Source organism: Egretta garzetta, unplaced genomic scaffold (assembly GCF_000687185.1).
Source record: "Egretta garzetta isolate BGI_Z169 unplaced genomic scaffold, ASM68718v1 scaffold374, whole genome shotgun sequence".
NCBI classification, from domain to species: domain Eukaryota; kingdom Metazoa; phylum Chordata; class Aves; order Pelecaniformes; family Ardeidae; genus Egretta; species Egretta garzetta.
The window spans coordinates 1,658,581-1,672,596 of NW_009259419.1; the positions used below are offsets into that span (position 1 = coordinate 1,658,581).

Consider the following 14,016-nt stretch of genomic DNA (forward strand, 5'->3'; position numbering starts at 1 on the left):
TGATCCCAAATTAATACATGACTACAACATTCTTAAAAACTTAGCACATGCATCACCAAAGTACTAAGTTCCCCTTCAAAAATTCTGGTCATTATAAAACAAAACACTTTGTTTCCCCTTATAATTGTTATATGAGGCTTTTTGACATCTTACTAAAAAAATTTGCATAAATTTCCCAAGGCTTCATTGAGGACATAGTGTCTGCTTTCATGATTAAATAATACATACATGAAAGATGAACTAATTTCTCACTGAGTTATCTTGTCAGTGATTATATTAAATATTGCTTATAATTTTTACATAAGAAAAGCTGGACTTCTCTAAAAATGTCCTCCATTTCAGAAGACAAAAAAAAGACTGCTCTTTTTCGTAAATGAGAAAAAAAAGTTGTTGTCTGAGAGAGAGGCTAATGAATTGTTGCAACTTTTTAACTATATAAAATAAATACAAACTTTATTTTATTTTAAAATAGTTTTTCAAGAAGTCTACTATTTGGGGGGGAGGCGTGTTGTTCAGTTCTACATCTAGGACAAGACAGACACTGTCATATTTTTGTTCTTTATGTGGCTTTTTAATCTTAAACCACAAAACAGAAGCATTTATAAACTTATATTTTGAAGGTTGTGTTAATTTCTCATCAAAAATATCTAAATTTAAGATCAGTGCTATGCCACTCATTTTTTAAATATTTAACGTAGTTTAAATATCCTTTGAATATTGTTTGGCACCAAATTGCCACATATGGAAAACAGTTGTTGGGGAGGGAGGGACCTTAAAAACTTCTAAAATCTTAACTTTGATTTGAAAACTGGCATCTTTGGGGAAAAGAAATCATTATCCTTTCATAACAAAACCATTTGGGTCTGCTCGCATTTTCCTTAAATCACAAATTGCTAACAGCACAAGAGTCGTTATTCCTTCAATACAACTTCATGGGTTTTGAAGATTCTTGAATAAATTATTATGTAATTTATTAACTCCACTAATAAATACAGTGTCTAAATATATTTAACTGCTGAAGTAGTATCACTTTTCAGAATTAAATTCTTACACATTCAATAGATGAGAGAGTTTGTTTTTCAATTAGACTTCAGAAACATTTCTGAAGAGCCAAGTGGCAGATGACTTCCTTTTGTGTCGCATCTTTATGGATGCCTTAGTTGTCTCTTCCCTCCCCCCCCCCTTCTTCCACCTATCTTTTGAGTGTTCATGGTTTGCTAGGCAAAAAGTGCTTCAGCAAGCTGGGTAAATAATCTAATAATCATGAAGAAACTTAAGACTGTGATTATAGTAATATAGTCAAATAAAACTCAACGTTTAAGAACGACATGCCTAGAGTAGTTGGTCTCAATTTGGGTATTTATAGTAAAACTTTTCTTAAAATGTAGCGATAGAACTTTAATTTCTTGAACTTTGGAGTATGCCTCCAAGAAATGAGAGATTGAAAGCTGCTGTCATTTAAGTGGCAGATAATTTTCCCCATAGTATTGCAGCAAATTTACACTTTGATTTGATGGTCATGTTAAGTTAGATGTCAGGTTACTTTCTCTAGTCTTTTGATGATTGTTTTTGAACATGTCTTTTAAATGTATAATGTTTGTTTTCTGAAGAAGTGTTTTTAGACCTATTAACATTCCTGTGACACTGAACAATATCTGATCACTGCTGTCACGTGGGACAAGAAATCTAAGTTTTGTGTTCTGTTTAAAATACCAGACTTCTTAATGAGATGTAATTTAGTGCAAGGTAAAGTCAAATTATCATGAAGATTATATTTACTTTGTCTCTACAGGTTGTAATGGCACTGCTGAAATACTGGCCAAAGACTCACAGTCCAAAAGAAGTCATGTTTTTAAATGAACTAGAAGAAATTTTAGATGTTATTGAACCATCTGAATTTGTAAAAGTTATGGAGCCTCTTTTCAGACAGCTAGCCAAATGCGTGTCCAGTCCACACTTTCAGGTCTGTACTTACTGAATGAACAATCATAGGAGGATTTTTATAAAGCAGACTTGTTTAGTTGTTGCAAAAAAAGTCTTCAATTCTATGTCAAGTTTTGGGGATCCAAATGTTAGCTTTATTGTTGCTTTTCAAGAGTGCAATATGTGCATTCATATTGGGCGATTCACTTCAATGTTAAGCTTAACATGAAAGCTAAAAAGCTCACTTGTTTTTGCAAGTACCTGAACCATTTCAGTACATAGCATTTGCATTTCACTGCTTGTAATAGAGTTCTACAAATGCTCTTTCTTTGAGAAAACATTTCTTTACTTGAACTTCAGAGTTCATGGGTTATCATTTGAATCATGTCCCTGTCAAGGAAAAAGCAATTTTTCCATCTCTCTTTCCATCACCTCTTGTGACTCCCATTTCTAAGTTGCAACTTTTCTTACCTGTCCCTTATATTTGCCAAATGTGTAATTATTTGCTCTTTAAGAGATTGTCTGAAGAAGTGTTCCTTTTTTTTATGTTGTCTTAGGTTGCAGAGCGAGCATTATACTACTGGAATAATGAATATATTATGAGTTTAATTAGTGATAATGCAGCAAAGATTTTACCCATCATGTTTCCATCCTTGTACCGGAATTCAAAGACGCATTGGAACAAGTAAGAAACGCTGGTTCAAATAAAATTCTGCTACTTCACTTCTGTCTAGTTTTAAGCTTAAAAGTGTCTCAGATCTTTTGAGTTGCTAGTTTTAGCAGTGTGTTGAGCTATTCATAATACGACATTGAAGTTGCTGGATAAGGAGGAGACTACAGTTGTCAAAATTTTTAGGAAATGTTAAGAATTGAGGAAGATAGTTTTTTCTTTCTTCCTTAAAGAAGAAACAGTGGTTTAATGCCTCTAATCCGTGATGTATTTTTATTAATATAAAGCAAATTCGGCATTAGTCTGTAGTTCAGATACTTCTAAAGACTGACTTTGATTTCTGATCTCTTAACTTCTTTGCTGATTTGCATTTCTTCTGCATTCTAGTTAAATATGTTATAGATCAGGTCATTTTCTCCTTTCCTCCTTTATTTTTTTTCCTTTTTGTTTATTGTTTTCTCTTCTTTCTCCATTGACTATTTTCACTTTTTTCCCCACAATTAACATAGTACTTGCACATGAAAACAGGCCTGGTCAGCTCCTTTCTGCAGCTGTTCCATTGTAAAGTGCCTCTTTGAGCTATTTTGCAACTGCTGGGATGGCGAAAGTATTGCAGTCTAGCGCTGGCCATGAATTGAGGACTGCTGATGGGTTGGCCCAGAATGCATAATCAGTCTGCCACTAAACACAGGAAAAGAAATGGAAGATAAAGTGATGTTAAAGTGATTGGTTACTGTCACTGGATGTGAGCAGTAACAAATAATGTACTCATTAATAAAATTCTGATTCAGTGATGCAATTGTACATAGTAGATGTGGATTGCTGTTGGTTGTTTTTTCTGGCTTCCATGAAGGCCATGCATTCATTTTATTCTGAGCAGAAGTCACACTACCCAGTACAGCTGCAATCTTACTTGTCACTCACATGAATTATACAAAGTAATCATGTAACTGATTGCTTTTTGGATTTAATGATCAGCAATAGATTACAGACTGGAACTATAAATTCCTCTGTGAAAGTGCTTCATAAAGAAGATTATTTTTGTTTAATTTTTCTGATTTTTCTGCTTTACTTTTCTAACACTTTTCTAAAGAGTCCTGGCATAATTGTGTTGAAGTGAGTGCTGTTGTTGTGTGGCAGTTTTCAAAATGAATGGTGTCTTTTCTAGGCTCCTTTTAATCACTAACTTTTTTTCTTGAATTTGTCAGTTGCCAGTAAGTTACATATATCAAGATCTTTAACATCATCTTGCATTCTCTCTAATAACCCTAGTTTGACTAGTGTCAGCTACTAAATTTCAAAACTAGTCCTGTATTGATAGCCATAGTATTAAAAATGAAGTTTAAACATGAAAAGTGTTAGTGATGAGTAGTACTGTACCATAAGAAAACTGCATTCCAAGTTGGTAATTTTAGTACTTGTGTTAGCCCTTTAGAGGGTAAACTGAAACTTCCACTAACTAGTTTTGTTTCCACTTATTCTGAAATGATGTAATTTTCCAGTTATGTAGGCTATTGGCTACTGTTGACCAGAAAAAATAGATTTCAAAGTTTAAAGTACTCTGAGTTTCAACCAGAAGTTTTACTTATAGGACAATACATGGCTTGATATACAATGCTCTGAAACTCTTCATGGAGATGAACCAAAAACTGTTCGATGACTGCACACAGCAATTTAAAGCAGAAAAACTGAAGTAAGTTTTCATGTCAGTGTGTCTGTCTGTCCTTGAATAATTTGTTCAGAGTGCTTTAGCTCTGAAAAAATACAGTGTCTTTAGTGGGAAGTTACACCCATTTGATTATAATACAACAGTCTCAAAATTGACTTGGTTGAACTTATTGTTATACATGAACTGTAAAATCTTCGAAAGAATAGGATGCTTCATGTCATCTTTGGCCTAATACTGCTGGGGGTCACCATCTCCCTAAAAACTGATTTTTTTTGAGAGGGACACTGCTAATCATGGAGCCCCGTATAAAAGATCTGTTAAACAGTTTTGTTTACATCCTGTGTTTGTTTTAGCATGCTTTATTTACCCAGTGTTATTTTCTTTCATGTTGTCACTCAGTTCTTCCTAAAGCACTCCTCAGCATTGCATTGTGTGAGCACATGTGCATGTTTTTCTAAAATTGCCTGAAATAGAGTTGTTACTCTATTGTAATACAGGGCATTCGTACATTATTTGCCAGACAAATCCTGCTGAGTTTAGTATATTCTTGCATAGGCTAGTGAACAGAGCAGGGATTTGGAAGCTAGAATTTTTCTGGTTTATGCCCAAAAATGCAGATAACTTACATGATCATAAAGTCACTTATCTTGTGTTCCTCTATTTCCAATTCCATTACAAAGACGTAACTTTTTGAATGTTCAGTATATTATAATGCCTACTAAACTGAGATTGAGAAGTCAAAAGTATTAATGGTTTGGCCCTCATTTTAGGGACTGGGAGGCATAGTTAAAAAGTGGGTACTGAAAGTACCTGGATTTGAACTTTAATTTCCAAGTAAACAGGGATTCCTTCAAGTAGCGGTTCAAATGATACACCCATTTTAAACCAATATACTGGAAATAGTACAAATTCTTAATGTGGATCGACTTGTCCAAGTTTTGAAGTTCCTTATTAGAGTTTAAGCAAGAATGAGCTTGTAGTATAATAAATTTGTGTGTATGTGAGTAGATACCACAATTTGAACATTTGATTTTTAAAAAAAGACAACGTAAGTCTCTCTTCCCTCATAGCAAATAAGTAGAATCCCTTTTAAATGGGAAAGCAATCTTTTCTTCTCTGTTTTTTGGGGGGTTTTGGGGTGGCATTTTGAGTGTGAACTAAGGCAGGCAGAGTGCTGATTGTTGTTGTAACAACAACAAAAAACCAAACCACCACCACGCAAGAACTTGAAAGGGGGTGGTTAAAGAGTACTTCCACCACAGCCCAAACTTAACTTAATTGACAGTTGGAGGCAAATTGTGTATGTTTTTGAATATAACTGCCTTTTTTGGTTTTTTAACATTTGGATCATCTGCTCTATGCATTGACGCTTGAGAGCATTTTTAGCACTCTTAAGTTCAAAGCCCTTTTAAATTCTACCACCTTTCAAAGACAGACAAGTGTTCGTTCTAGTCTCTGCAATGAGTTTTTTATCTGTAAGAAAGAAAGGAGAAAACCCGTAGATTTTACCATTTTTAGTTACATTAGGCATAAGGAGACAAACCTTTCCTACTTAAATTTAAAAAGGAAAAAAAAAAGCATCCCATGTCATCCCTCTTGGCTTGTGACTCCCTTGAATGAGTGTGGGTTTGTTGGGTACTTCTCTGTTACTGTTCAATTCAAAATGTCTCTGGGCCTTTTCCTTTAAACGTTACCTAAAGCCGTTGGGCTGACGGTAAGAATCTCTGCCCTTTTTTATGGTCAGATATTAGTTTCTTATGTTTCAATACAGAATTCAAATATTACAAAGTTAAAACACAAACACTTTCAGTATAGATCAAGACTTCTTTCTGTTTTAATTTTAAATCTCTTAACAATGTGCAGTTACTAAAGATAAACTGATATCAGCCAGTTTCTTGCTTCAATGAGAAAATAATGTTTTTTCCCTTTTAATGTTGCTTTGTGATCATGGGGTATTGGTATGATGCAAACTATCCTGTCAACAGTAAGTGATATTTTGGGCAGTTGGCTGAAACAGGAATGGCTAAATAATTTATTCTGTTGAATTCTTCTAGTGAATTTCTTCATGTTAAAGAAAGTGTTGTGATGTAAGATTTAACCTTCTTTTCCCATTATTGCTTCTAATTTTTTTTTTTTTTTTCTAGAGAGAAGCTAAAATTGAAGGAACGGGAAGAAGCATGGGTTAAAATAGAAAATCTAGCCAAATCAAATCCCCAGGTATTTAGAAAAGATTAACATGTTCATGTTTAAATACCTTAGTTTTGTTAAATATCAGTGGGGGAAACAGGTCTGACTGATCATGGAAATAAAGCAATTTCACTAATTGTATTATGAAAGATATACAATAAAAGTACTTTTAAAATTTGTAACCTTTCTCTTGTGCAAGTAATTATTTTTTTAAAAAAGGTTTCTGAAAAGTATGATATGAAGTACTTTTTCCCTTTTCTTATAATAGGAAATATACTGTATTGCGGTTTGAAAAGTTTATTGTGCAAAATTACGGAAAATACAGAGATGCCATAATTGGTTTCTCTTGAAAAGCTGTTTTGCAAACAATATATTACAAAAGAGATTTTTCTGCAAACTGTGAGTTATGACTGGTCAGTCTTCCTCTGTGTCAAATGGATTAAAGTAATATTGTGCGTTCTTGTCTGCTGCATTTGTTCTCCTACTCGCCTTGGGCCAGTCTTCTGGTGAACCTGCAGCTCAGGTTCTTACTGAAAGGGAAAACATCCTCTCAGGCATTACTTGATGTAACTGAAATTTTGATAAACAAAGATCCTTTTGACTACTCACTATGTTTTGAAATTATAGGAGAAGGGGATGGTTTGGCTTGGGGTTGTTTTTTCCCCCCTACTTAATTTGCTTGGGGAACACTGCCAATTTTCCTTTATCTCAATCATACTGATTGCTGCTGTGGACAAAAAAGACCCCAAATATTTCATTTACCTTTCAGACAGAATTTTATTATTGTGCAGCAAGAAACTTACTGTACTGTATCTTTCCAACATCATCTAGCTGAGTTTAAAGTGATGGAAGGTGGAGTAACGGTACTCTATAAACAGAAGTGGGACACTTTATGATCTTGGTGCTATTTTAAAACAGAAAGTATGGGGTCATCTTTTTTCCTAAGAAGGAGGAATTTCATAAATGTGTTTTTCCTCTTGTGGCATTTCTCAGGGAACAATTACTAAACTGCTCAAATAAAATTTGTTAAAATTAAACAAAATGTTAGTTGACAACAGATCAGTTAAATCAATCAAAAAAAGAACCATTCATACGAAAGCAGCAGTTGACTTTCAGTGAGAAAACATTCCTCTAATCAGATAAGCTGTACGAAAGCCTTGCTTGAAGAGTACTTGATATATGTGGTCATTTGCTGTCACAAATCATGAACTATTGCATGTCTGGATAAATAAGGGGATTGACTTGTAGTAAAATTTAGAGTTCTACAGTGTAAATTCCTTTTCTTCCCAAGTAATTTTTTGTAACTGTGTATGTTTTCTGAAACTGGTTAACACAACCTGTATACAGTATGTTCTGCATAGTATGCTTGAAGAGAGCTAATAATTGGAAACAATTTAAAATAAAAATTATTAATTTGAACACTGAGTGCTCGACTGAATTGACGTAAGGATATAAATGCTTTTAGCACTCTACATAATGGATTTTTAAGGTGGTTTTTTTCCTGGAATGTCTATTGACTTTTTAATTTGTCTAATTACTGACAAGTCTTGTTGTTCAAAAAAAACTGACTCTGCATGACACAAGAATATTTTTTAAGATTTTTAGATCATAAAAATTATATTTGTTAAATCCTTTCTGTCAGTTTTTTCTATTTTGTATCATCTGCATTAAGTTATTGGTACACCTGGATACTAAAATATTTGAGAACTGGATGAAAAATGTGTGTGTGTGTGTATGTTCGTAAATGGGTTTTGATTTCAAGATCACATACACCTCAGCTGAATTAAAATAGAATTTAAAATATTAAAGTTGCTGTACAGTAAGCCTTAGATACTATATAAGTGTTTCTACAAGGTGTTTTTTATTCCCAAATGATTTTTTTATGGCTGTTTTACTTTCTCAAGACAGAAAGGTTTAATATTTTGTTTTGAAATTATTTTAAATATATATTAATCATATTTGACCTTGTAACAATGTATTTTCTCTTGCAACACAAAATTGCACCAGAAAGTAAAATCATTGGGTTTAAATTGCTACACTGTTCACAAATCACTATACAGTGTATTAATAAAGCTTCAGATGATTGCCAAAACGGACATTCAATACTGGCAAAATCTAAATATTTTAAAATTCAGTCGCAGATAATCAAAGTGTGGGGTTTTTGTATTCTGACACTACTTTTCAACAGACACTTCTGCCAAGTGAAAGTATTGGAGTTCCTTTTTAAAATTTATTAAATTGGTGTCTGGCAGCATAAGATATTGAAGCAAATTTCAAATAACTAATCATAGCATTCAAATGCTCAAATACACTCTTAATATTTAGATATTACTACTAAGAATGATTATTTTAACACTTTGCATTTTATTAGTACCCAACATATAGTGACACGAGTTTGCTGAACAGTCCTGTTGCAATGGAAACAGATGGGCCTTTAATTGAAGATTTGCAGATGCTGAAAAAGACAGTGAAAGAAGAGGCTTGTCAGGTAAAGCCATGTAAAGATAACAAAGTACTCAAAATTATTAATAACTTTTTTTTTAAGCAACTGCTAATCCTAGACATAAACTTGGGTTATATTTTCAGCCCTGTAACCATTTATCCTAGAGTAATAAACTTCATTAATCATCTACTTCTAAGTGATACTGTAGCAGCCAGGAATACAGTGTTAGATTTCTAATGTCTGCGAATCTGCTGTATGGTCTCTTTTGACACTTCTTCTACAGAAACTTTCATTTTCTTTTCACTTAGAAATAGCTTCTTGTGTCACGATGGGAACAGTGATTATGCTTTAAGGATAGTTAAAAATATGGCTAAAATCCATCGTGTTCTATTCTCTATGTAACAGGTTTTGTTTTTCGTAAGGAACACTTGTATAAAGTGTAGTCAGATTCTAGGGGTGACATTTTCATTTTGTTGTTATTCAGAGCCTTCTTAGTGGCTAAAGCTACTACTATGTTTTGAAAAAAATGTGTAAAGTGTGCATTTGTCTTGCCCACTCATGGGTCATCTTCCTCTGTCCACCATCTGTTGTGTTCCACTACCTGCTGCAGGACAAGGACCCTCAAGGTCACTCCAGTCTTTTCGTCTTTAGCTAATGGTTAGTGATCTTCAGGTATTCTAAATTCAGCTTCAGTTAAGTGGAACCAGAATCCTGACATTCAAACTAGAGCTTTAAACTTGGAGCTGATGGAAAATGGAGAGGTGCCAGGGAGCATTCCAGTATCAGTAAGATGTCTGGTAGGAATATCAGTAATATAAATATCTCTAAATCCAACAACACTTAAGACCAGAGAAATGATCTGGAGCTGAAAAGCTGGTTGAGATCAGAGATGAAGTCTGTTAATTTGAACCAATGTATCAAACAAGAAATGTAGTAAAAATAAGCATATGGTCAACCTAACCTTCTATGGTACTTTCTTAAAATTCCAGTGTCATTATTCTGCAAGATTTTATTTTATTATTTGTACTATGGCATTTTGGATGAAGGTCAAAATCAAAAGAAACGCTGGAATGCCTCCAAGACATGCTCAGTGATTGCTGGTTTTTAAACACTTATCTCTGGAGTGGAACCCCATGCATTCTATGTATTACATGTAAATCTTGGTGGCTGAATTACATGCCTATCCAGGGCAATGAATGAGGGTAGCGTTCCCCTGAATGGCAACGCTGGTTAGAGCTAGTCAGTGAGGAGCAGCGGGCTGACTAAAGTTTTTAAACCTCTGCCTTTCTTCAGACCTTGGATAGCTTAGCCAGGCCTACGTGATGGGGAGAGGGGTCTTCTTTCTTTCACTAGCTCCAGAGGCTAGAACTAGTTCTAGTGGAGAAAGGTACATAGAAGATTATTGAATAAAAAAAAAAAAAAACAAACTACTGCTTAATCTTAAGAGTTTTGTTGATGGTAGTGTCAATCTTTTACTATGCTATTTCCTAGCACATAACCGTTGTCTCAAGATTTATGAAGCCTTTATTCACTTTCCATCCTGGCCAGTGGGAATTAAAACTCAGACCTCCTAACTCTTGGGTACTTTAACATTAGTTCTAGAAGAAAAGCAGCCAAAGTATGATCATATACTAGTAGTTGGAACAAGTAGTTAAGAACAAAGTTCCCAGTCCCAGCTGCTTGAAGTGTTTGGGGATTTGGGCCAGTATTCTACAATATAAAATGCACAAAAAGTAAGGGCAGCCCAACCTAAAATCAAGAACTCTGCCTAGGTCTTGCCTTCTTTTCTACAAAGAACTCAACTTTAAGAGCTCTGTTTGGGCTATGTGTAGCTTCATTGATAGCGTTTCGGCTGGAAAATCAGTGCATCGCATTCCTATGGATGAGATTGATTTCCCCTTCCCCTCCTCCCCCACCCCTGTTAGAAGGGGTGGGGATTAACAAAAATGACACTAATGGAAAAGAAACACATTGTAAGCTAAATAAATTCTGAAACTTGGGTTGGAACTGTTTAAGCATTCTTTAGCCATCTCTCGAAGTGCATGCTTTTACTGCTTTTTCTTGCTCAGAAAGTGTGCAAGAAGTAAAAGAGATTATTAGAAGGTTATCAGCTTGTTTTTCAAAGGGAATGGTCCTGAGCTAATAGAAGGGTTTAAAACAGAAATTCTTACTCTTAGAAGAACTGATAGAAATCTGTGAGGAGTATAAAGCTTGCAAGATTGATAACTCTGAGTCACCAGGCAGGAAAAGGATTGATTAAGGATTAGGGTATTGCAAAAAGCAAGCTAGGTAGCATTCTTGCATCAGTTTTTGAGAGGACACTGGAAAGACACTTATGTATCCCATGCTAAGTACCATGGGAAATGGATGCTCAAACAAGAGATATTACAGTTTACCAATTTAAAAAAAGACAAGTCAAAAGGACAGCTTAGTTTATTTTTTAATAAAACTTCAGAAGTGAGGAACTACATAAAGATCTATCCAGTTTCATTGAAAGTAAGGTTTATGCCAGAGGTTAGCAAATGTAGCAGAATGCCCATACTGAAGAGGTGATGGAATGACTGAGGAAAGTAGAGCAGGAATTTTTCTCTATACCAGACTATGTAAGCATTTTTAGTGAATGCTCTTTGCTATGAATAAAACTTGACCACCATGACTTACTAACTTTTTCAACATGCTAGTAAAGCAATGGCTAAGTAAAAGCCAGTCTTTTTTTTTTTTTTTTTTAAGGACTCTTTATAGAAGAACATGAATAAACATCATTGATGTGACAGGCAAATTAGGGTAGGTGTGACAGACATGGGGACTGTATAAAGACACCATTATATAGTTTCAAGATACTCTCAGAAGGATACTATCTGGTTTTGAGAGAGCATTAGTAAAATAAAACAGCAGAACTTCAAATTTTCAGATACGTGAATAGTGCAAGTAATTAGAAGCATGGAAAAAAACTTAAGATCATTTATCTTGCATGTAGAGATGATAATTTTATTTTTTAAAATGTTATCAAGTGATAATCATGGTAGTAATGTCATGATGCTAATAGCTTAGAATTTGTTAGTTGTTTCTAATTTTTCCTCTTAGAAAAAAAAATGGGTTTGGGACTTGAAACTGGGTAGCTGGTGGGGTAAAGAGGAGAAAGTACAAACTTTTTCCCATATGTTTTTAATTTCTTTTCCCCTAAGTGAACATACTGATATGCGAGAAATATTTTATGTAATTATTTAGTAATTAATATTTTTGGCCAACTTTGTTCTATTTTTATTTCAGGCACAGAAAGATCAGAAAAAAGATCGTCCTCTTGTGCGACGCAAGTCAGAACTGCCTCAGGATATCTATACCATGAAAGCCTTGGAATCACATTGCAGAGCTGATGAATTAATATCACATGATGGGCATTAAACTATTACAGTGAAATATTATTTTGGAGGAAAAGGTTTTTTTTCTGGACTCAGTTCTACAGTAGAACTTACTTTTTTGTGCCATACCAATCAGTTACACACAAAGTCAAAGCTTTCTTCAACCCAGTTCTGTAGGCAATAACTTAATAGAGTATGCAGCTCAAGATTAGTAGTTCAAACAATGGTAAATTACCCAATTCCATATGCAGAATATTGGGTTGACTGTAATCAAGTGGACACAATTTCCTGGAGGTGTTATCATAGTACTAGCTAGCTGATAACATGCACTTTTTATAGTCCTATTTGAGAAGAGCATTCTATAAACTCTTTCCACCTAAATAAGTGAATGACCAATAGTTGGTACTGATGATAAATGTGTGTTTTCAAAAGTAAAATTATTTCAAATTTAAGAATTAAACTTTTTCTAGGATTTCTCAACTTTTACAGTTGTTTCCACATTATTGCTGTCTTGTAATATACCAGCAGTTTTGAAAATAGTTATTCTTTCGTATTATGAAACATGGCTTACAAACTGGTAACTTTCATGACAATCCTCAATCATCATTCCTTTCTAAGAATTCTGTAAATTTATTTCTCCTTTACTTAGGATAAAGATATATATCTATATATACTATGTCCTAATACTTCATGTATATTTAAAGCCATATTTTCCAGTCTTTAGTGTATAATACAGCACCAGTATTCCAGATATGAACTGGTAGAAGAATTTTTCCTAAAATGAAAATTTTTACTATGACTGGGAATAGACAGAATATAAAATTTCATTTTAAGTTTTTTCAAGTCAATAAAATACTCTTTCACTGTTTTCTCCCTTATCTGAGCTTTTAATACTCAGCATTTTTCTTGGGCTCTAGGAGTTCAATATTCTGTGGCAGATCTTGTGCGTGATTTCAGTTGCATCAGTTTTTATCTGAAAGATGAACATAACCTTTCAGGAAACACAACATCGCAAGCTTATTAAAATAAGAAAAAGAACAGACCCTTGAATTCCATTCTGCTTCTTTTTAAATGAGTCTAAGAGCTGAGGAGATAGTGACCATAATTTTACCGTGAAAATATTTTTTGTCGTTGTTGTAAAGAGCACATGTGCTGCAAATACACCTCACAAGTGAACTGAAAATGCATCTGAGTTGCTGATGATCTTCAAATGCTGCTATATATTCCACAAGATTACTTGCATGTAATGAGCTTTTTGTTGTAGATGGAAAAGCACGGGAGGAAAATCTCTTTAAAAATATAGTGCTTTGTCTTCAATATTTGATTTCTCTCAGGGTGGCCAGTATTTTGACTTACTTATCCTGCTTATGAGCTGTTTGAAATGTGTTCTGCTATTCTAAATGGGTGATTAGTTTCTTTTGTCTCTGGCAGTAACATGATATAACTTAATGTTTAATGTCTTGATGCATAAAGAGATAAAAATGTGGCTTCTTTAAAAATAGTTTTGTTTTACTTTTTAAGGAAGTATAATGTCTCCTGCATCCATTAAAAAAAAAAAAATTGCTCAAAGCAGACATTCATAGTAACCTTGTGCAGATGTAGTGCCTGCTGTTTGTTGGTTGCATTTAACGTTCAATTTCCAATATTTGTTATGTTGTCTATTGGAAGAAAATTGTGGGTGGTAAACATTGGCTTACAACAACTAAATTTAAAGACCAACCCAACCTTTAAGTGGAATGTCCACTGTGTCTGAAAACATTTCCTG

General features: G+C 34.0%; 1 protein-coding gene across 3 annotated transcripts in view; it reads left to right on the forward strand.

The window, feature by feature from the left end:
- LOC104124511 (serine/threonine-protein phosphatase 2A 56 kDa regulatory subunit gamma isoform) overlaps positions 1 to 13,815 on the forward strand; it is a 53,494-nt gene extending 39,679 nt beyond the window's left edge. For all 3 annotated transcript variants that reach the window (XM_035892446.1, XM_009636857.2, XM_035892447.1), the window contains 6 exons: positions 1,793 to 1,963; positions 2,481 to 2,608; positions 4,185 to 4,286; positions 6,407 to 6,479; positions 8,821 to 8,937; positions 12,163 to 13,815. In XM_035892446.1, coding sequence (XP_035748339.1) covers positions 1,793 to 1,963; positions 2,481 to 2,608; positions 4,185 to 4,286; positions 6,407 to 6,479; positions 8,821 to 8,937; positions 12,163 to 12,294 — 723 coding nt within the window. In that variant the 3' untranslated portion in view covers positions 12,295 to 13,815. The remainder of the gene's footprint in view (positions 1 to 1,792; positions 1,964 to 2,480; positions 2,609 to 4,184; positions 4,287 to 6,406; positions 6,480 to 8,820; positions 8,938 to 12,162) is intronic.
- The last annotated feature ends 201 nt before the right edge of the window (positions 13,816 to 14,016 follow it).